This window comes from Sorex araneus, chromosome X (assembly GCF_027595985.1).
Source record: "Sorex araneus isolate mSorAra2 chromosome X, mSorAra2.pri, whole genome shotgun sequence".
Taxonomy (NCBI): Eukaryota; Metazoa; Chordata; class Mammalia; order Eulipotyphla; family Soricidae; genus Sorex; species Sorex araneus.
In genome coordinates, this window is record NC_073313.1 from 98,510,107 (window position 1) to 98,534,246 (window position 24,140).

The window sequence follows — 24,140 nt, forward strand, 5'->3', positions numbered from 1 at the left end:
GCTCCAGGGACCATATAGGGTTGCAGGGGACTGAAGCCAGGTCGGGCGCTTGCAAGGCAAGTGCTCTTCCTGCTGTACTATCTCTCCAGTCCTGCAGATATTTTGGTGCGTGGAGGGCCATACCTGACAGTGCTTAGGGCTTACTTCTGGCAGTGCTCAGGGCAGTGCTCAGGTTGCTCTAGCACAGAGTCTGGCAGTGCTCGGAGACCCTCTGGCTTGTAGGGGAGGGAACAAAGTTCAGCTACTTGCGAGACAAGTGCTTTCCCTGCTGTGCTATTTCTTAGACCAAGCAATTTGTATTTTACTATTTCCCCTCACTATTTGTGATGCAGGCTCAAGTTGACAGCCTGTTTCTTTTAGCAATTTAGATCAGGGCTTTTATTTTGTGCCCGGTAGGGTGGGGGCAGGAAGGAAAGAGTTGAAAAGCAACCAGCTGGGGAAAAGTAGTAACTGGAAATGGCACATCTCCATTCAGCTTGAGTTCTAGTAGGAGTTGGCCTTAAACCCATGGTAACCTCTCCGTGGGCTTAAGCTGTGACCATAGGCCCCATATAACAACTTGGCGGCATTATCCAGGAAAGGATAGGACACAGTGTTCCATATTTATTTAGCCCACTGCCTCCTTTCCAGAAAAAAGAAATCACTCAGGGCTGGAGTGATAGTACAGCGCTTGTTTGCCTTGCACGTGGCTGGTTGGGGTTCGTTCCCTGGCACCCTATCCGGTCCTCCAGCTCACCAGGAGTAATTCCTGAGCACAGAGCCAAGAGAAACCAGAGTATCACCAGGTGTGGTTTCCCAAAAACGAAAAAAATCAGCACCCTGTTGGGAATCTAAGATTTCATATTTAGATGGGGAGATTGCTAAAAGAGTGGAGGCACGCCTTGCATGGAGCCCCAAGTTTGATCCATAGCCCACCCCCACCCCCCACTTCAGCGCTGCTGGGACTGACGTCAGAGCCAGGAACAATCCCCTTCCTCTCCAGCAGCATTGTTGTTTGAGTCGACTCCCCCGCCCCGGGGCCAAAACCAGCAGCAGCAGCAGCAGCAACAACAACAACAACGACAAAACAACCAGGAAAAAGAATATCCCCTCTGACCCAATCATGCTGCTTTGGGAAATTTTGAAAAAATTACAATGCTCAGGTCCCTCTCTGTACCAATGACATCCGAAAGTTAAGTCATAGGGAGGCAGGAGCAACGGTATAGCATATAGGGCACTTGCTTAGCATGGGTCTGACCCAGGTTCCACCCCAGAACTGTAAATGGTCCCCAAAGCCCTACCAGGAATGATACCTGAGCCTACATACAGGCATGAGCAAGCTCTGAGCACCACCAGGTGCGGCCCAACCCCCCCCCAAAAAACAACCCCTAAACAAAAAACCAAGCACAAAAAAGGAAGAAAAAACCAACCCCCAAAACAATACAAAACAAAAACATCTCTTTCCCCCACAAATGTTGCCCATTGTTCAGGGAAATTCACAGACAGTTAGAAATCCCGCCCCCTCCACTTGAAAGTTCCTCTGTTGACTTCAGACTAAAATTTCCTGGACTGTATGATTTTGAAGCACTGCTTCATTGTTTCTTGATGTGTGGTTCCTGCACCAACCAGAGGCAACAGAATCATTTGGGTTTTTCTGCTATTTTTCTTCCCTCCACCAGATTTATTGAGCATAAGGCCTCTATACAGAGTATCTTGGACCCACTGCTTCCAGACAGGACCCTTTCTTTTTTTTATTAGAGAATCACTGTGCTGTACAGTTACAAACTTATGAACAAACTTATGAAATGTGTTTGCATTTCAGTCATACAGTGATCGTTTACCCATCCCTCCACCAGTGCCCATTCACCTCCAATGATCCCAGTATCCCTCTCACCACCCCCACCCCATCCCCCACCACCCCACCCTGCCTCTGTGGCAGGGCATTCCCTTTTGTTCTCTCTCCTTTTGGGTGTTGTAGTTTGTAATAGAGGTATTGAGTGGCCTTCATGTTCAGAAGACAGGACCCTTTCTTACTAATCATCATCATCATCATCATCATCATCACCATCATCATCCCGTTGATCGCTGAATTTCTCGAGCGGTCTCAGTAACGTCTCCATTCGTCCTAGTCCTGAGATTTTATTTGTTTTTTTTTTCCTTTTTGGGTCACACCTGGAGATGCACAAGGGTTACTCCTGGCTCTGCAGTCAGGAATCACTCCTGGAGGCGCTCAGGGGACCGTATGGGATACTGAGAATCAAACCTGGGTCGGCTCTGTGCAAGGCAAACCCCCTATCCGCTGTGCTATTGCTCCAGCCCCTAGCCTTGAGATTTTAGAAGCTTCTTTTTACTTCTCCTTTCCAATGGTGCCTCATTGGAGACTCTTTCAGGGTCAGGGGAATGAGACCCATCATTGTTACTGGTATTGGCATGTGAATACACCATGGGGAGTTTGTGTGGCTCTCCAATGCAGGCAGGAAACTCTCGGTAGCTTGCCGGGTTCTCCAAGAGGGAGAACTAGGCTATAAAATGTCTTCCGGGAGCTTGGTCTTATAGTCTCTGGATGTTGGCCATTGGTGGGATTACACGGTGCTGGGGGCAGTCCCTGGGTGTGACTGCCTAGCTACTGGAAAATGGGGAATCTGGGCGGAAGAGGCCCAGTCCCAATCCGAGCAAGCTTGGAGGTCTCAGCCCCTGGTCCCACACACCTGGGTTCCTCTGCTGGTTCTTTCATGCGTGAAGCTCATCCGAACTTTGTGGAGAGGGGCCTTGAGCATGGCTGTGGCTAGGCTCCGGAGGCCCTTGGCTGAGGGGGCTCTGCTCCGGGCAGGGAGAGAAACTCAACCCACCCCCTCCGAGGGGCCCCAGTGAAGACAGCCAGTCGCGGGGGCAAGAGACTCTCAATATTTCTTACTAATATGTTGAGAATTTCATTGACAGAATGTCATGGAAAGTAAACAGTCCAAGAGATGGCTATATGGGCAAAAGCCATGCGTTGAATGTGGGAGGCCCAGGTTCCATCCCTGGCATTGCATGGCCCCCTGATTATCAGTGCGAGTGACTCCCAGCACAGTGCCAGGCAGGAGGAGACCCTGAGCTCGCCAGGGTATACTTCAAAAAGAAACTAAAGCAGACAAAAAGAAAAAAGAAAAAGAAAAGTCGAAGTGTCCCAAGACCAGTATACAAATGACCTAATTTGTCTAACCTGAGTGCGTGGCTCTTATAGGTCGGATGGAACTCTAAGACAGGCTGCTGGAGAGATGATGAAAGGGCTGCGGATTGCGGTGTACCCTGCCAATTTCATAGCATCAGGCATTGGGATCATAATGTTCTCATTATCTGATTCTGGACCGTCACAGGAATACCAGTGGGGTCCGAGGGCAGTTTAGCTGCTTGCTGAACTGGAACAGATATCAGCCCCCTCCAAGGACAGTCATCTGACAGGGTCTGGGGCAGCTCAAACAAAAACCTTCCCACTGGGCGGAACTGCAGCAGTGGATGGGTTCTCTGTTTTCCTGCTACTCTTCTCACGGTTACTCCATTTTCCCCCCTGGAGACCTCCCAGAGCGCCTGGAGGTCCCTTTCAACTAAGGACTGAGAACCACCGCCAGGTTCAGAATCCCAGGGGAATGAGCAGACAGAAAACTGTAAGTTTTGGAAAGTCTTTTGCGGACCATCGTTTATGAGAACTGATGTTTGTACATCGAGGTTTTATGAAGTCGCACTTTTTCCTTTTTGGATGTAGAGTTTGGGAAAGGACAAAAAACGTTTGGGAAAGTACTTGAAGAAGATACTTTGATCATGCTTGCATGCTTTCATGTGTTGTTACCAAATAGAATGTTTAATATAAACTTATGAAAGAATAGTTATGCATGGATGCATGGGACAAACTGGAGGATAGACGTTTATGGGGTCCCTGAGTAGGAGAGATAGAGAAGATCTTTGGATTTTTTTTTTGGTGTGTGTGGAGGGGTAACCTGCTGTGTTCAGGGCTTACTCCTAGCTCTGTGCTCAGGGATCACTCCTGGAATGCTCAGAGAACCGCATGTGGTGCCAGAGATTGAATCTGGGTAGGTTTCCTGCAATCCAAGCTCCCTACCGGCTGTACCACCCTTCCGGTCCCGATTTTTGGTTCCCCCCCCCCTTCTATTTATCCTGTTCTTTTATTTCTCATTTTTTGTTTGTCTTTAAACAATATAACTTCCCTTTTCGGAGTTCAGTTTCCCCAGCTGAAAAACAGGGTGTTGTAACGAGGCAAACTTCAAGCCCACATCCTGGTGTCGCGGTCAGCGACTCCATGCCACCCGTTCTGTCTACTTGAATGCCGTGAACGGCATAGGTGGCAACAGGGCTTGCAGACTAATTACGGCTTTTCTAGCGTCTATTACGCAGAGGTGCCTAGCAACCGTTTCCACGCCACACGTATTATTCTCTTCTCCAACAATTCGGAAAGAATCAGGTTTCCCCCTACGACCGATTCCCCGACGGCCGCACCAACAGCCCCCCGCCCCGGCCTCTCCCCCCCGCAAACTTCTTGGGTTCCCCGGCTCCCCAAAACGGACCGCCCGCGCGCGGCTCCGTGGAGAGGAAGACAGCGTGAACCGAAAAACCAGGGCGTGGTAGGCCCCGCCCACAGCCCCTACCTCACCATCCCCTCGCTCAGCTTTCCGCTGCGCCCATTGGCTGCAGGCGGCAGGGAGCCCCGCCCCCAGTCTCATGACCCGCGCTGAAAAGGCGACTCCTGGCTTTTCCAGCTCTGTGGTCGCCCGTCGGGAGTGCTCTCCGCCGGCGTGAGCGAGCTTCCCCCCGGCTCCGGGCTCTTCTCGTCGTCGCCGCCGCCGCCTCAGCCTCCGCCGCCGCCTCCTGCTCCTCCGCCGCCGCCGCCTCCTCCTCCTCCGCCGCCGCCGCCGCCTCCGGCCGCTCTGCGGGATCATGGAGTGCTTCCGCCTCTCCGGGGCTCCGGGCTTGGTGCTCGCCCTGTGCTGCCTGGTTCTGGGTGAGTAGCCCGGCCCTCCTGCCTCGTCTCTCCAGCCCGGGGCCCCGCGGCGCCCGGCTGCGAGGCTCCGAGCTGCAGGACGGGTCCCGAGTGGAGCGGGCGCGGGCGGGCCGGGCCGGGGGAGGCGAGCCGTGACCGGGAGAAGGCCCGATCCCGGGGCCGGCGGGGCGGGAGGGCCCGGGACGGCTCGCGGGGCGGGCGGGCGGGGGCCGCCGGGGGAGGGGGGGGGCAGGACGCCGCGGGAGGCGGCCCGGCGCGGCGAGAAGTGGAGCAGAGGCGGCGGGAGGGGAAGAACTTGGGCCGGGCTTCGGCGTGGGAGGGCGCTGCGCTCGCATTCGGGGGTGGCGGGGACGCCTGGCAGAGTCCCTCCCGAGACGAGGGGACAGTGGCCTGGAAGATGGTGGCGGAGGGGGCCGAGAGCGACGTGGGGCGGATCGGGGAGGGTAGGTGCCGGGTCCGGGATGGGGATGGGGCCCCGTGGGGGCGCCCGGGCGGGAGGGGCTGGGAGGCGGGGGAGGGGGGGGAAGATCGGAGCGGAGGAAGGGGGCCGCGTGGGAAGTTTCCAGGGCCGAGGGACCTGAAGGGGGTCTGGCCGATCGCCGCCGAGGAGGCTCGGCTGCAACCTCCGGCCACCTCCGGAGAGTCAAGGGTCGCGTGGGAACTTTGGCCGTGGCGGGAGGGCCGATCTGTGGGGAGGCAGGGGCTGAGGTTCCGTTTTCCATCCGTTCTTTATTGCCTCTCCAGCTCTTAACGGGGAAAAAATGGCACAGAAAACCAAAACCAAGGCCCAAACAGTTGGGAGTGTTCCCGGTGTGAGGTTTTCGGGGAGAGGGGGTGAAGTATCTAAGCCCAATAGACCTCAGAAGCTTCTACTTCTCTATCAAGCAACTGGCCGATTATTTTTTTTTTTGAGAGGGGTGTCGTTGATTTCGAGGGATTCGCTTGTTACCTGCCCCTAAAAATGATGGGAGGGGCCTGAGAGATGGGCCGAAACTCAGGAGCCCCAGTTTCACCTCTCCACAGGGAACAAGCCTTCCCACCCCGCCAAAAAATAAATAAATAATTAAAATCTCAAATGAAAATGACTGGATGGATGTTGCCAGATTGCGCTGTTCCACCTAGTACCTCCCTATAAGCAGTGAGTCCCTGATGGTTTTAAGATTAGGATTTTTTTTCTTTTGCTTGCTGAGGGTCTGACCTAACCGCTGAGCTAAGCCACAGAGGCCCTCCTGACAGCTTGAAGACCAGGAAGGTGAACTTTGCCCAACAGGCCTCTTGCTGACTTGATTCTTCCTGTGTTTGTTGCTCCCCACTGACTCTTGCTGCTTAGCTTAATAAGAGGATTAATGGAAGGAGACAGGCACCAACACAGCAGGCAGGCGGGAAACTGGACCTGTTAGGGGCCCTGGGTAGGCTGTGAGAGGTACACCCAGTTGACAGTTTTCGTGTCAGGTGAAAATTAACGGATGAAGGGTGGGTGCTCAACTTTGGGACGCTTGATGCTCTTGGGAAGGCGTTGTTTTGGTTGTCAAAATTGGGGGTTCCTTAGTTGTCTAGTGGGGAGAGGTCCATGGGGGAGGTTTTTAAATATTCGACCCTTCTACTAGCTAGCCCTCTCACAGGAGTTCTCCACCTCAGCACGGCCAGCTAATTCCCACATGGGGAAACCTTCCAGACAGGGAAAGGTTCTTGATCTAACCTAGCGATGCTGTAGCATCTAGTATTTTAGCTGTGGCGCTGGAATTTGTCCCATCCAAATGGTTTGGTTTTTGAGGGGACCACACCTGGCAGTGCTCAGGGCTTGCTCCTACCTCTGTTTTTAGGGATCACTCCCGGAGGTGCTCAGGGTGCCACATGGAGTGTTGGGGATTGAAACCCACGCAAGGCAAATGCCCTACCCAGTGTACTGTCTCCAGCCCCCAGCTCCACATAGTTCTCAGGATGATACAGACACGTTGGTTTTTTTCCCTCTCTGCCGCCACTGCTTTGCCTTGGAGTTTGCCAGGGGCTACATAATCTGTTGACACATCCCCCCCCAGGCCTCACACTGAGTTTTACTCATTTCTGAGCTTTCATTTCTAGCACAGCAGCTAGAGAGCTCTAATTGACATACGCCAAAGGGGTAACCCCCTCCAAATATCTGAAAGCTCCTGCTCCTCGTTGTCCGAGGTTTAAGGTGGTGTTTTTTTGGTGTTGTCTGAAGCCTCCCCGGATGCAGACTTCGCTTTGAGCCCAGCTGGAACTGGGAACTGCTGAAGTGCACTTGGTGAGAGCCCAGCAACCCTGACAGGATTGTTGACAAGGAAAAGGGCCTTATCAGTGGCTTGAAGCCATCTGCCCAGGGCAGCTGATAATCAGGTGTTCACTGCCCATGGCATCCACACACCACGTCCCAGGACTCAAAAACAAATTCAAGGGTGGCCTGTTTGTTAGTTTGCGGGTTATGAATTTTTTTTTAAGTGACAATTTTTTTGGTGTGTGTACGTGTGGTTTTCTTTTTCTTTTTTATAACCAAAGCCAGTGCTTGCTCATTTCAGAAAATAATCAGGCGACAGAAGCACATGCAAGGAACCTGCAGCTCCTCGGCTGCTTTGCTGTGTTATCGATTGGCACTAACTAGATTTCATCGTCTTGGGCGAGTTCCAGGATTGATTCCCTCCACTTCCAAGTTCTGCGCAGGACTTGGAGAAGTACGAGTTTGTAATGGGCCTCAGGTCAGAGTTCTCAAAGGTAACAGGATGAGATCGGGAGCCATCTCAGCACCAGAGCTGACAGCTCTTGGTTCAGTGAGAAGCAGGGAGCTTCAAAAGCCACTGGGCGGCTGTTTGTGTGTATGGGGGCGGTGGTTTTGTGCCACACCTGACACCCAGCTGTGGTCAGGACTTACCCCTGGCATTCAGGGATCAATTGGTGGCAGGCTCTGGGGACCATACAGGATGCCGGGGATTGAACCTGCGTCGGCTGTGTGCAAGGCAAATGCCCTATTGGTTGTACTGTTGTTGCTCCCGCCCGTTTTTGTTGTTTTAACTGTTAGGAATGTAGTGGGTGTTTAATTGCTTTACTGGGTTTTACATGGACTTCTCTAGATCACAATCCTACCACGACTAGGATTTTAAAAGACCTGCTGGAAATATTTTTTTTGGGTCACACCCAGTGATGCTTAGGAGTTACTCTTGGCTCTGCACTCAGGAATTATTCCTGGTGGTGCTGGGGGGGACCATATGGGATCTGGGGATTGACACTGGGTCGGCTGCCTACAAGGCAAATACCCTACCCGCTCTGCTATCTCTCCAGCCCATGGAAATTGTTTTTTCTTTTTGGGTCACACCCGGCAATGCACAGGGGATACTCCTGGCTTTGTGGGATGCTGGGAATCGAACCCGGGTCAGCCATGCGCAAGGCAAGCGCCCTACCCACTGTGCTATCACTCCAGCCTCTCGTGGAAATATTTTTTTTTTTTGCTTTTTGGGTCACACCCAGCGATGCTCAGGGGTTACTCCTGGCTTTGCACTCAGGAATTACTCCTGGCGGTGCTTGGGGGACCATATGGGATGCCGGGGATCAAACCCGGGTCGGCCGTGTGCAAGGCAAACGCCCTACCCTCTGTGCTATCGCTCCAGCCCCTCGTGGAAATATTTTTAAAAAAATAATTTTCTGGGGTTTTTGGTGGAGGGTGACCACACCCTGTGGTGCTCAGACTCTATTCTCAGGAATCAGTCCTGGAGGTGCTCGGGACCATATGGGATGCCAGAGATAGAACCCAGCTTGGCCGCATGCAAAGCAAGTGCCATACCTGCTGTACTATTTCTCCTGAATTTATATCATGCTAGCTGTGCTATTTTCACTCAGTAAATTCATAACTCTGACCCTGTACCATTAGTTATTATTTTTACCAGCTGCTTTAGGGGGCAGGAGAGATATACTTCAGTGTGCTGTATGCTTACCTTGCATGTGGCCGACCTCATTTTGGTCCCCAGCTCCCCAAATGGTTCCCTAAGCCATACCAGGGGGTAATCCTTGAGCACAGAGCCAGGAGGAAGCCCTGAGTACTGCTGGGTATGAATCCAAAACAAAACATTAGTGATTTAGTGTAGCAGAAGAGAATTCTGGGGGCCGTTTGTTTGGGACGTTTGCACAGAAAGTGAATTATGCCTATATTTATTTGAATGAGTAACAACTCAGGACTTTCTGAAACAATGCTGTCAAGAGAGGCATTATTGTCAGTCATAGTTGAAAATCAGTTCTTTGCATCATTGTTTTCTTTGTGCTCTCACAGATTTCAGAATTCTGAGCACATTGTTGACTGTTAACATTTGTTTGACATTTTGGAGCAATACGTTTTTTTGGATTTGGGTCATAGAGTGCTGGGAGACCCTGTGGTGCCAGGGGCTGAATAACTCGGGGGCTCCTGCCTGCAGAGCGTGTGTTCCAGCCCTTTGAGCATCTCCTCAGCCCCCAACCTTGGCATTCTTCCTGGGGGCTCAGGCTTTTATAAGGTCAGAGTCTATGTAAAGCCATTTCCAAGTTCGGAACAGGATTTGGTGCAGTATTAAGTGAATAACCTCTAATTTTTCAAAGGTACTAGAAGAAGTAACAGTCATCTCTGCTCTGATGGTGCTTTCTCCTCGACAGCTGCTGGTTCGGCAGGGAACCAGAGTAGTAAGTGTGGTCATAATGAGGAACCCCACTTCCTCCCGTAATTCAGTACCGCTTCTGTGCTATCCCTCAAACTTCTGTGAGGGTAAGATACAGCTCTGGATCCGGTGGATAGACCGGGACAGGGAGGACTCTCCTCTCCCGGATCTTACATTTTATTTGTTTTTATTGTTCGATAATTTTTTATATAGTCATTTATTTATTTTGGTTTGGGGGCTACAGTAGGCAATGTGCAGGGCTTACTCCTGGCTCTGCTCAGGGATCACTGCTGGCAGTGATCATATGGGGATATGGGGATATATATGATATATATGCCTATATATCATATGATCATATGGGGACCATATGGGATGCTAGGGATTGAACTCTGGTCAGCCACATTCAAGGCAAGTGCCCTACCTGCTGTATTATTACCTTGGCTCTGGAGCTAATGTGTATGTATATATACATTTTGCTTTTTGTGTCACATCTGACGATGCACAGGGGTTACTCCTGGCTCTGCACTCAGGAATTACTCCTGGTGATAACTGGGGATCGAACCTGGGTTGGCCGCATGCAAGGCAAATGCCCTACCCACTGTACTATCGCTCCAGCCCCTGGAGTTATATTTTAGTGGGAGATGTCAGGCTGTCTACACTCTGGTTTCAGTTTGTGTTGAGGGCTGTGAAGAAACTGAAGCCTGAAGTGAAGAATGAGCAAATAATAGGGGTGAGTGAGAGACCTAGACCCATCAGTGGTGGTCTGGGCTATGGCGAGAACAGGATTAAATGCTGTCTTCTCCTAAAACTCTTAGATTATTGGGCCAGCCTGTTTTCTGTGGGACTAATACAAATCTTGATACAACAGAAAATATCCCCTCTGGTACTCTGGGCTTAATCCTGACTTAGTATTCAGGAATCACTCCGGACAATTCTGGGTTTTTGAACCCCCTGGGATTCAAGCTTCCAAGCACCCTTGGTCCCTTGCACGTGCCTTAACCCCTGTACTCTCTCTCTAGCTCTAGAAAGTATCTGACACTCTGTGATTTTCCCCCCACTGCCCACCTAGCATAGGACCTAGGTTAACCCTCAGTAAAATTTTGTGTGTTTTTCCTTTTGCCATGCCAGGTATCAAACACAAGTCTCCTGTGTACCAGGCTTAGGAGATTTGCTGCCGCCCTCAGTACATTTTTGTTGAGTGTTCTTTGGTTGCGGGGGTGCGCTGGGTGGGGGGGGCGGCACTGGGAACATGATGGCAAGCTCTACCAGTTTGCTTTGCTTTTCTTCTGTGAACCTCAAAATTGGTTTTAGCATGAAGTGTTGCATGTATATTTTTGGGTCATAGTGCAGATGATTCATCAATCAATGGAATATAGCTTAATCCCATGTAACATTAGCATCTTACTAGATACATAGCAGTGAAGCTTAATGTGGAAAATGAGGACATTCTTAGTGAGAAGGAAGTTTCTACAACCAGTCTCTCTTCTTTTGTTGAGTTTTGTGTAAATTTGGTGTATGTGGGGGATATTTCCAGTAGTGCTCGGGATTCACTCCTGGCTCCGTGGTCAGAGATCACTCCTGGTCGTACTATCTCTCTGGCCCCCACTAAGGTTTTTCTGTAGCCTTAACACATTATGTGAAACAGCTTTCCCCCCAGTTTTTGGGTTATATTGGCAGTGCTCAAGGTTTACACATGGCTCTGTGCTCAGGGATCAGTCCTGGTGGCATTGATGTGGTGCCAGGGATTGAACTCAGGTTGGCAGTGTGCAAGGCACGTGCCCTACCCACTGTACCATATATAGCCCCAAGTACTTTTTATCATAGCCTTTTGCTAAAATTGCTCCAGCTACAATAGAGATGCTTGAATGAATGGACAGGCTTACTTAGTTTAGTCATTGTTTTTCTTTTTGTGTGTGTGTGTTTTCGGTTTTTGGGTCACAGCCGGCAATGCACAGGGGTTACTCCTGGCTCGTGCACTCAGGAATTACTCCTGGTGGTGCTCAGGGGACCATATGGGATGCTGGGAATCGAATCCGGGTCGGCCGTGTGCAAGGCAAAGGCCCTAGCCGCTGTGCTATCACTCCAGCCCCAGTCATTGTTTTTCACCTGTGTTAAACTGGTAGCTTTTCCATTATTTCCTCTGTATGTGCCCTTCCTCTATAACCTTGGGTGAAAATTGTATAATCATGTATAACTTCACAGCATTGGGGCGACTATAAGTGATCCTTGGCACGGAAGCATGCTTTCCCCCCCTCCAGTTGCCCAGACGTTTACATCCTCATTTCTTATTCAAGTGATCAGAGATGGCCTCCAATCCCAAAGTGTACTTTGTATGTACTTGCCAGTCTCCTGCTGTTGGTGGCAAGGGGAATTCTGGAGGTCACCCAAGTCCCCATTCTGCAAATGGGCTCTTGCATTTGCTGGAGAGTGTGGAATCTTAATTACCTTGCCATTTTCTGACCTTAAGAAAAGTTCTTCATTTCAAGGCCTAGCATTTTCCTTTGGAAGAGATTGACTTGAAATCAGGAGTGTCAGCAGCTGCATGCAGTGATTATCCTGACTTAGAAATGGTAAATCAGGAACTGTTAGTGCCAATCTGATTTTATTAATTTACTGGAAAGCAAGAGCCTATATGTGTCAGTGGGGTAGTGGGATTTGAGGTAGGGGATTGGGCCATATGTGGCAGCGCTTCAGTAGTTATTCTTTTTTTTTCTTTTTGGTCACACCCGGCGATGCACAGAGGTTACTCCTGGCTCATGCACTCAGGAATTACTCCTGGCAGTGCTTGGGGGACCGACCATACGGGATGCTGGGAATCTAACCTGGGTCAGCCGTGTGCAAGGCAAATGCCCTACCCGCTGTGCTATAATCCAGCCCCGGTTATTCCTTTTTTTTCTATCTGTGTATAGGGCAGCAGGGGTCACCGCTGCAGGTGCTTGGAAAATGCCATTTGCTGGGAAAAGACCATATGCCAAACCGGGGATGGAACTGAGGTTTGGGGTCTGCCTCCTGAAAGGCCAAGTGCCTTAGCCTACTGTACTACCTCCAGCCTTTGTGCATGTATGTGTGTGTGTTGGGGACATCCAGTTGTGCTCAGGACTTATTCTGGCTCTGTGGTCAGGGGTCACTGCTCCTGGTTCTCAGGTGACACTGTGTAGCCGCCAGGCTAGTTGCATGCAAAAGCAGTTGCTTAACCCTTGTGCCATCTCTCCTTCGTGCGTGCATGTGAGCATGCGTGCGTGCATAACCCGTTCCTCAGATGTCATTCTGAATTGGTAAGTCCATAAATCATTAGAATGCAAAACAGCACTGTAGCACTGTCGTCCTGTTGTTCATCGATTTGCTCGAGTGGGTACCAGGTAACGTCTCTTGTGAGATTTGTTCTTACTGTTTTGGGCACATCGAATACCCCATGGGGAGCTTGCCAGGCTCTCATGTGCAGGCAGGATACTCGCTAGCTTGCTGGGCTCTCCAAGAGGGACAGAGGAATCAAACCTGGGTCGGCCGTGTGCAAGGCAAATGCTCTCCCTGCTGTGCTATTGCTCCAGTCCTATATTTATCTTTATTTTCATACTTATCTATGAAAAATAGATACGATGAATATGTGGAAAAGTTGGAAAGGATCCCTCTAGATGCTGTTCCTTTAGATAGCTAAACAATTACGAGAAAGGAAGATTGTAAGCTGAAATTGGATGTGCTGGCAAAATTCTTTTAGCTCAGAAAGATAAACTTCCCAAGAACAATTTTTTTTTTTTTTGCTTTTTGGGTCACACCCGGCGATGCACAGGGGTCACTCCTGGCTCTGCACTCAGGAATCACCCCTGGCGGTGCTCAGGGGACCATATGGGATGCTGGGATTCGAACCCGGGTCGGCCGCGTGCAAGGCAAACGCCCTACCCTCTGTGCTATCGCTCCAGCCCCTTCCAAGAACAATTTAAAGTAGTTCACACTACAGTTCTTAGCAAGGTGAACTTGCCCAAAGGCTCCTAGCTAGGAAGTTTGACTGCTAGAAGTTTGCATAATTTGAATTCTAGCTCTTCAATGCCAAGGCTGGGACCTACATCACCTTATTATATTGACTTTTAGTGTTTTTTTTTTTAATTTTTGGGTCAGACCCAGCGATGCTCAGGGCTTACTCCTGGCTTTACACTCAGGAATTACTCCTGGTGGCAGGGCTTGGGGGACCATAAGGGATGCTGGGGATCGAACCCGGGTCAGCCACATGCGAGGCAAACGCCCTATCCACTATACTATCGCTCTGTCCCCTGATTTTTAGCTTTTAAAAAATTAGTTTTACCACAAATACTATACCGCCTTCCTTCATATTATTGATACTTAACTATTTTTTCAGCTATGTGTTGGTTCAATTGGATGTTTCAAAAGCTAGCCACTTTTTGCAGTATTTAACTCGGGATAAATTCTGAGGGTTTTTTTTTCTGCTTTTTGGGTCACACCTGGCGATGCACAGGGGTTACTCCTGGCTCTGCACTCAGGAACCAATCCTGGCGGTGCTCAGGGGACCAGATGGGATGCTGGGAATCGAACCCGGGTTGGCCAGCTGTGTAAGGCAAACACCCTACCCGCTGTGCTATTGCTTCAGCCCCAAATTCTGAGTTCTTAAGGGAACTATAAATGACTTTTTGTTCTTGTTTGGGGCCACACCCGCAGTGCTTAGGGGCTAGTCCTAGCACTGTGCTTGGGGGAACATTGCAGTGCCTGGGATCCTACCCAAACCTCCAACATGCATAGCAAGTTTTAGGAGCCCTTTGCACTTTATCTCCCAGGCCCCTAAATGACTTTTGGAAATAAGATTGAGAGGGTTGAATTTGGTAAAGTTTTTTTTTTTTGGTGGTGGTGGTGGCGAAGGGTTGTTTTAGTTTTTTTGGGCCAGACCCAGCAGTGCTGAGGGCTTACTTCTTGATCTTCACTTGCGTCACACCTTGTCGTGCTCTAAGGATCATACTGGTAGTATCTGGGATTGAACCCAGGTCGCCCATAATCAAGGTAAGTGCCTTCTCCACTATACTATTTCTCTGGCCCCCGGGAAAGTTGATTTTTGAAGCCTGACCTTTTCTTTTTCTTGGGAGCATAAATTCAGCTCTGTAATGACATCACCTAGAATATATTTTATTTCTATAGCTGTGTTTTGTTTTATATTGTTTGGGGGCTACAACTCAGCGTTCAGGGGTTCCTGGTGGGAGTCTTGGCAGTCCTGGGGTGGCGTGAGGGGGTGGGGTAGGCAGGTGTATGGAACCAAAGCAGGAGCTCAGCCCTTTGATCTATCTTTTCAAAATACAGTGGTATTTTGTCCACAGAGACTTTGAAGCAGAACTTGTTGGGCTACTCTAAAATTTACATAGCAGTAAGATGGAATTAGCTCCCTGGAGACTTGAGATTCAAGTGGAAATGTTTCAGCCTTAAATTTACAGGGAAAAAAAGACATTCCTAGCTTGAAATCCACATTTATGGAGGAGAACACAGACAAAAATAAGGGAGTGCCCCAGGAAAGCTGGTCTGTTCATTAGCTTCTTGAGCAAGAGACTAAAGGATGGAACAGTGAGGAGTTGGTGCCATGTCCTCCATCTTTATTGCAGGCTCCCTTTTTTTTCCCTTTGATCTTGGTGTTTATTGAGACTCTAATATGTATTCAGCACTACCAGGAATATGAGGTTTCCCTGTGGCACCCATGATGGATGGCATCCATATAGAAGACCCAGCCAGAGCAGAAGCACAGATAAGCTGCGTGGGTGTCAGGAGTAGATTGACATTCAAATGAGTGGTAGACACGTTGTCAAAAGGGAATCTTGAATTTCTCCATATTGATCACTTATCCACAGGCTTCTGGGCATCTTTTCCCTATTATTAACAAATTACTGGCTGTGTACTATTAATTTATTATGGCAGACCAGTTTGTTGCCAAGTGACCCTTGGCAGCTGTTATTTTGGGGAGTTGAGGATGAGAGGGAATACAGTATTTATTTGTTTGTTTTTATATATTTTTGGAGGGGCACTCCCGGTGGTGCTCAGAGTTTATTTCTGGCTCTGCTCTCGGGAATCACTCCCTAGTGGTGCTTGAGGGACTATATGGGATGCCAGGAATCCAACCCAGGTCAGCCACATGCAAGGCAAACACCCTACCCTCTGTACTATCACTTTGGTCCCAGAAAACAGGATTTATAGGCATGGAATACTGGAGTAATTCAGGATGGTAGACAGTATGCGGAAATGTGGGGATAGGACCTGCCTAGTCCAGAACTTGAATTTGATCATTTACACTACTGTTAAGAATGGCTTCTTATGCACATAAGTTCGGTACCACACCCGTCACCAGTGTACCTGTCTCCCTCACCCAAGAACCCCAATATCCCTCCCTCGCATACCCTTCCCCTCCAAGTCTGTTGTGTGCATCAGTTCTCCGATTATGCTGCCTTTGCACCTTTGTTGTTTAAGAACACAGCCATTTTTAAGGTGCATGGAAGGTCGTTCCGGCTTCTCTGTGATTCCCTAGTCCAAGAACATTCTCTGCAGAAAATTGCCACTGAAAACTGTAGAGTATGTCAGTCCAGGTTCTGTTAATGGAAAGCAGCAGGCATAAAATGGGACCCCTCCTTTTTGGTTGGCCTGTTTTGGGACCACAGGAATTCAGGAGCTAGTCCTGGCCCTGCTTTGGAATCACGCTCCTAGTTGGGCAGGGGTGGGGGAGTTGCAGGAGAGCGCATAGGCAGTGCTGAGGATTGAACCCTGGCTTCAGGGCAAGCTCCTGAACCCAACCTTGTATTCTCTCTCCAGCCCCCAAATGGGCGTATTTTTTTTCCCTCCTGGGATCAATTTTAAGTAGAAGAGAATTTATTAGAGTGCTGGAGAGACAGTACAGGGGTTAAGGTGCTTTCCTTGAGTGCAGCGGACCTTGGTTTAATTCCCGGCATTGCATAGGGTCCCCTAAGAACCACTAGAAGTGATCCCCTAAGCACAGAGCTAGGAGTAAGCCCTGAGCACCTCCAGGTGTGGCCCATCTCCCCCAAATAACCTTGGAAAAATTTATTGTCACAGTCTTGGGCATATACTTCAGCCATTTGACCTCTCCATTTTATTTTCAGATATGTACCCCACAAATACACATACATGTAGATGACTCTGACCCTTTGTACTGAAGCCAAACTAGAAACTTTTCAAATGCTCATCCAGTGCCCGTTAACCAGTGCATAGGTGATAGTCGTGTATTGGGACTGGAGATAATGCACAGGGCCAAAGCACATGCTTTGCATGCAGGAGTTGGTCTGGATTCCACTTCCAGCCCTGTGTGGTCCCCCACCCCATACACACCCACCCCCTGTGGATCCAGGAGTACTTGGTGCGGCTTAAAAATAGTCCACTTAAGCCACACACACAAAAGAAGATGTCACACAGAATCATAACAAGAAATTTCATTGGGCCCAGGTTGGAAACAGACCAAACTGACTGGAGAGTCCAGGATAGTGGTCACTCCCTGCGGGAGGGGAATCGGAACTGGGAAGGGGGTGGGGAGAGCTAGGTGGAACTTTAAGAGTACTTGGATGTTTCGGTGTCCTTTTACTTTGGGATGGGGGCACACCGGGTGATGCTCAGGACTTAATTCCTGGCTCTGCACTGGTGGGGCCTGGGGTGGAATTCCATTGAACTCCAAATGGGGTGCCTAGGATGGAATTCCCCTCAGCCATGTGTGAGGCAAATGCCTTACCTGCTGTCTTATCACTCTGACTCCTATTTTGTTTGGGAACCACACCCTGTGGTGCTCAGGGTTTGCCTCGGGGGTCTGTGCTCAGGAATCACTCCTGGTAGGCTCTGGGGACCATGTGGGGTGCTAGGGATTGAATCAGTGTTGCCCAGTGCCCAGTGTAAGGCTGTGCTATCACTCCGGCCAGTAGGATTCATGGCTACAGGAGGGCTGTTCCGGAGGTCAACTTTTTGCTTAGTTGGAAAAAGTGGCTTGAGAATGTTCGTGAACAATAGAAGAGCCTGGGGTAGACTTTGAAGGGAGGATGGTATTTGGGTCCGTAAAACTAGTTGAACCAGATGAAAGGGCGTGTCCTGGGAAAATGGTGCAAGGGAGGTTGAAGGACTAGGGTGGAACAAGATTAAGGATGCCTTTGAAAGTCAAAGGCTGAGGAATGTAAATTTAATATGGGAATTTGGAGCCAATGAAAGTTTTTGTAGCTGAAGGTATCCTGGGAGGAAGAGGTATTTAAGGACCATTAACCTGGCAGCATTTCCAGAGGCAGCTGGGTGGCTGCTGTAGTAATTTAGGATGGCTGGCTGGGGGTGAGTTGGGACTAGAAAGAAAACATAAGTGGATTTAGAGAGAATTTGAAGAGTACAGCAGGTAGGGTGTTTGCCTTGCACGTGGCTGGCCCGGGTTCGATTCCCAGCATCCATATGGTCCCCTGAGCACCGCCAGGAGTAATTCCTGAGTGCAGAGCTAGGAGTAGAGTAACCCCTGTGCATCACTGGGAGTGACCCAAAAAGCAAAAAAAAAAAAAAAAAAAAAAAAAAAAGAGAGAATTTGAAGGGGGGCGGAACATTAGGACTGCAACCCAACTGGTGAGTTTGCCTATGACAGCATTTTGTTCTGGAGCAAGAGAGGCTGAGAAGGAGACAGTTTGGAGAAAGAGAAAGAAGGGAGTTGAGTTTAGGAACTGTTTAAAGGTACTGAGGAAAAGGCTCCGAGCTGCTAGGGATGGAGATGCCTTCATGGAGAGACATGGTCCTCCAGGACCCAGGAGCAGTGGAAGGGACTGCAGAGAAGGTGCTAGAGCCTTTGGGCTGGTCTCAGTTGTCCTTTTGAGGTTAGCCTGACTGGTGGGATTTGGTGAATTTAACCAAGTGGTTAACGAGCTACTTCCTGTCCTGCACCTTCATAAGTAAATGTGCTAGTGTTTTTATTTCTTGGACTTGGGGCCACACCTGGCAGTGTCCAAGGCTTACTCCTGCCTTTGGGCAGAGAGATCAGTCCTGGAGGAGCCTAGAGGACCTTATGGAGTACTTGGGTTAAACCTGAGTGGACTGCATGCAAGGCAAGCCTAAACCCTCTGTACTATTGCTCCGGCCCCCATAGTGCCTTTTTTTAAAAACCTGGGATTGACCCGGATTTCTCAAATTCAAAGCCCATCACTCATCTACTGAGCCACATTCTCTACAATGCCCTGCAAACCCCCTCACCCCCATCTCCATTTTAGACTCTTTCTGTTTTCCTGGGATGTGTGGAATGGGACTGACTCATGCAGGAGAGGCTTTTCTTGGTTCTGTCTACAGGTTTTGAATGCTTTGCATACAAGCAGAATTAAGTTCAAGCATCTAGGGAGTTGGAACAGGCTGGAGAGAGCAAAAGAGCAGATCAGGGCCTGGAGCCATAGCACAGTGGGTAGGGCGGTAGCGCCTTTGCCTTGCAAGCGGCCGACCAACTTTGATCCAGGTTCAATTCCCAGCATCCCATGTGGTCTCCTGAGCACCGCCAGGATTAATTCCTGAGAGCAGAGCCAGAGTAAACCCTGTGCATCCCCGGGTGTGACCAGAAAGGGAAAAAAAAAGCAGATTAGATGCCAGACAACCTTCCAGTGATTTCAGAAAAGTCCAAGCTTGCCTTCTCAGCACCCCTCCAGGGAAGCGTGGCCAGTGGCCGCACCAACCTGTTTCATCTTGCACAGAGGAAAAGAATAGCCCCCAAACATAGGCAGGGCAAGGCCTTTTTTTCATTTTCATTTTATTTAAAACACCGTGATTTACTAAGTTGTTCATTATACAGTTGTTTCAGGCATTCACTGTTCCTACACCGCCAGTGTGACCTTCCCTCCACCTTTGTCCCCGGTTATCTTCCCATCCCCAAACTGCCCCCTCTTGGAGGCACATTACAAATTTGCTTTATATTACCTGATCCAAAAAAAAAAACCTTTAAGAAAGAGCAAATAGAATGATCAGGAAATAAATCAGTAAGAGCCAGTTTGTGATGGGCATTGTCAGGTCTTTTCAAAGCCTCTTGGCCGTGTCTCTGAGCACCTCAGGCTTGGCTGTAATACGCCAGCGTGTCGAGGCTGGAGCTGGATGCCGGGGTTTGTGTATAATTTGCAAGCTGTTGCCGAGACACGAGGTGTGCATCCTGGGGATTCCTCTCGGGACTCAGTTCTCTGTTGTCCCTAGCGTGTCCCTACTTGTAAGATGATGCTCCAGGGCTCCAGTAGCATGAAACACCCTGTTGGTATCTTAACAGGAAACCGTTCATGTTTATGGGGAAGGGCGTGGGACAGTGAGGACAGCTCTTAGAGGGTTGCCCATTATTTATACTGCTGGTGTGCATACTGAAATAATCGAGTAGGGTGTTTTTGTTGGTGTCAGGGAGGGCCTTTGGACTGCTCCTGCTCTGTGCTCAGGGGGCCCTCCTGGCTGTATTGCACTGCCCTTTGTGGTATGATAGAATAATGGAGTCTTTCTGAAGCCTCTGCTGGGTAAATTGATGATGTCTCATGTCCCTATATTAAACCTGAGAAGATCTGAGTCAAGGTATAGCCAAAAAGGCCTATGCCTTTAATTTTTCCCTCTGTTTAAGGCTTCTTTGCTGAAATGAAAGGTAGCCACGTTGCGAGCACCTAGAAAGTGATTTTGCCCCAGGACCAGTTCATTATCCAGAGTTTGAACTCAGGACCTGCTTTGCACAATGTGCTCCAACCCTTTGGACTCTCTTTGGCCAGCTGGTTTGAGAGAAAGAATTTAACACTTTAACACCCGTTCTAAATCACTCCTTACTCATTTTCCTGAAACACACGCAACACACATGTATACGTTCACGTGCCTTGCAGTACACTTGCATTGCACATTGCACTCGGTCTATCTGGGTTTGATCTCTTGGCACCACATCCTATCTTGATCCCAAGAGCCTTGCAGGGGTGGAGAGCCAGGAGTAATCCCTGAGTGTAGCTGGGTGTGGCCCCCAAACAAAAACAAAAAGCACACATACACACACATTCTGGAACCAGAGAGATAGTACAGAGATTAAGACATTCGCCTTGCCTGTGCATGACCCAGGTTTGATCCCTAGCACCAGACAGGAGGAGCTCTTTGCATGCTGAAGGACTAGGTTCCTTTTCCAAGCACCACGGGGTGTATCCCAAAGCCAAATAAACCAACATCTTCCCCAAACCAAAAGTCCTATCATGCAAACCCAAACAATTGCCAAAAGAGAGCTAGCGTAAGGCATAGATAAATGTGGGAATGAGTATTAAGAGGCAAAAGGCAAATGTTACCCACCTGTCCTAAGCATCGGAGATTGAGTAAGCTTTGGGGAAGGGCGTAGCAACATCAGTAGGATTCCTCTAAAACTACAAAGGAAAATAGTCACCAAGGTACCATACTGCATTAAAAATCATTTTGCTTCAATTTAGAACTGCCTGGACTTCAGAACTGGGTAGTTTGCTTTCTTCCTACTTCCTTGGGAGGGCCATACCCTCAGGGCTCTGAGATTACTCCATTTTGTACTCCTGGCAGTGTTCACAGGACTGACTCTGTGGTGCCAGGGATCTAAATTTGGGTCTGCCAAAGCAAGGCAAGCGCCTTACCTCCCTCCAGTGCGATTCCTCCACCCCTCCTTTTATTTCATGCATGTTTTGTACAATTTTTAAAAATCTTTCTTTTTCATAAATCTAGGATCTTTCTCATCTTCCGCATTGGAAATTAATGAGACTAACTCGGAAGGCACGTGTCTTTATGCAAAATGGCAGATGAATTTTACAGTGACATATGAGACCACAAGCAAAAGTCTTGTAAGTATTTTTTGTTTTATAATAGTGATTGAATTCTTTTTTACCATTGACATTCGTTATAAGTATACTATTACGTGTTAGCACAAGTTTTGTGGGGTATAAAATATACTCTGGAAAGTAATGTGTTGGAATGAATATTCTCATTAGGTCTTCAGAGATTTTTCCTTTTTGTGGGGGGGGGCACATCAGGGCTCATTCCTGGCTCTGCACTCAGGCACCACTCCCAGGGGGTCTTAGAGGAACTGCAGTTGTTCATGTGCAAAGCATACGCCCTATGTACTGTCCCGGGCCCCCTGATTTTTTTAATCAGCAGAAGACCAGCCAGAGAGTTAGTAAAAGCAGGTAAGGTGCTTAGTTTGCATGTGGCTGACCTGGGTTCAATCCCTGACACTGCATGTGGTCCCCTGAACACTGCCAGTAGTGATCTCTGAGCACAAAGCCAGGAGTATGCCCTGCATACTGCCAGTATGGTCCCCAAACAGCAATAAATTAGCTGAAGAATAGAAGTTTTTTTTTTTAGCTTTTTGGGTCACACCTGGAGATGCATGGGGTTACTCCTGGCTGTGCATTCAGGAATTACTCCTGGCGGTGCTCAGAGGACCATATGGGATGCTGGGAATGGAACCCGGATCAGCCGCGTGCAAGGCAAATGCCCTACCCACTGTGCTATCGCTCTAGCCCCAAGAATAGTAGTTTTTAAGGCAGTTTTCCTTTTCCTTTTCGACTTAAATGAATTCATCCGGTATATAGCTGAACAATCTGACTAGTTTTTTGTTTTTTTTTTTTTTGCTTTTTGGGTCACACCCGGCGTTGCACAGGGGTTACTCCTGGCTCATGCACTCAGGAACTGTTACTCCTGGCGGTGCTCAGGGGACCATATGGGATGCTGGGAATTGAACCCAGGTTGGCCGTGTGCAAGGCGAACACCCTATACACTGTGCTATCGCTCCAGTCCTCCCCCTTTCTTTTTTTTTTGTAGTTTGGGTTTTGTTTTTAGTGTTTGGGCCACACTTACTCCTGGGTCTGCACATGGGATTCACCCATGGTGGGCTCAGGGGCCCATGTGGGATGCTGAAAATCGTACCTTAGTTGGCCCTGTGTGAGGCAAGTGCCCTATCCACTGTACTATCTGTCGCCCCAAGTCTGATGAGTTTTGGACTCATTTTAGTTTTCATAGTGAACAAGGTAAAATTAATGGCGCTTGCCAGATGGGGGCAGCAAGGGTATGACGATAGACTCCCCGTGGCACTTTGTGCCTGGACGCTTGCTTAGTGGTCATTCCTGTCCTTGTGCCTGTGACTTCTAAACTATCTTTTTTGTTTTTAGAGAAATGTAAGCATTTCCGACCTTCAGTCTGTAGTCAGCAATGGAAGCGCTTGTGGAGATGGAGATGACCAGATCCATTCCAGAATTGAGGTGCGCTATGGATCTGGTTTCATCTGGATGGTAAATTTTACAAAGGACCTGTCGACTTCAACTTATTCCATTGACAACATCACATTTTTGTACAACACAACTGATAACTCTACATTTCCTGATGCTGAAGATAAAGGTAATGGGGCAGACTTGGTTTTGGGGTGCTCTCAATTTTAGAGTCACCTGCACCCCATCTGAGAGTGTATTCTTTCTTTTCATTTGCTTTATGGGGCTTTCTCTGTCTCTTCTCTTTCTCTCTCCCCCTCAGATTTGCTAAATTGAACTGTTGATTTCAGTAAGAAAATAGGAATTGGGGCCAGACAGAAAGTACACTGGATCAGGTGCTTGCTTTGCATGCAGCACCAAATATGGTCCCTTGAACGCTACCAGGAGTGATCCTTGAGCACAGAACCAAGAGTTAAGCCCCGAGTACTACTGGGTGTGGCCCAAAAACCAAAAGAAAAGAGGAAAATAATTGGATTTGTGATATGTTCTTTTTTAAAAAAATTTGGGTCACACCCAGCAGTTACACACAAGGGTGACTCCAGCTTTGCACTCAGGAATTACTCCTGGTGGTGCTCGGGGGACCACATGGGATGCTGGGAATCGAACCCGGGTCTGCTGCATGCAAGGCAAACGCCTTACCTGCTGTAATGTCGCTCCAGCCCCATTGCGTTTTCCTTTTATGGATGAAAAATTATAATTCAAAAGCTTTCCTGCAGACTAGGGAAATTGTTATGCACACGACCAACCAGTGTTTGGTCCCTGGCATCATACTGGGTCTCTCGAATACCAGAATCAATGATCCCTGAGAACAGAGCCACGACTAAGTCTTGAGCACTGCTGGGATTGACCCAAAGAACAAAAACAACAAAAGAGCATTCCTCAGCAGGTCTGTCTTCTAAACTAGAATGGACGTTTCATGACTTTAGACTAGTTTTACCCCAACCATGCACAGGGACAGCATCATCTTTGGACACAGTGACAAAATTTTCTGTCATTGTATGGGTGCTTTTACTGTACCAGTTGTGTACCAGGAGCAGTTCACTCAGGCCTTAATGCAGCTCAGGAAAAAAGGATATTATCTTAGTTTTATAGGTAAAATGGAAGTGAGACTGGATATGATTCTGTAGCTTTCCTGAAGGCTGTAGAACTAGAAAATGGTGTTTGAAGCAAAGTTGTTGTGCCCCAGAGTTCATGCATTTATGATTAGCAGAAAAGCTTCACCTATAAATCTTTCTTTATTTAAATGGTATTTTAATGGAAAAGTAAATTCTTGATAGGAAAATGACAGAAGTCAATGTTTGCTGCTCTTTGGAGACAATGTCA

General features: G+C 48.7%; 1 protein-coding gene across 2 annotated transcripts in view; it reads left to right on the forward strand.

Annotated features, from left to right (window-relative positions):
* Positions 1-4,708: 4,708 nt before the first annotated feature.
* The window catches only part of LAMP2 (lysosomal associated membrane protein 2), a 58,235-nt gene continuing 38,803 nt past the window's right edge, over positions 4,709-24,140 (forward strand). For both annotated transcript variants that reach the window (XM_055120377.1, XM_055120378.1), the window contains exons 1-3: positions 4,709-4,975; positions 21,280-21,395; positions 22,722-22,947. In XM_055120377.1, coding sequence (XP_054976352.1) covers positions 4,912-4,975; positions 21,280-21,395; positions 22,722-22,947 — 406 coding nt within the window. In that variant the 5' untranslated portion in view covers positions 4,709-4,911. The remainder of the gene's footprint in view (positions 4,976-21,279; positions 21,396-22,721; positions 22,948-24,140) is intronic.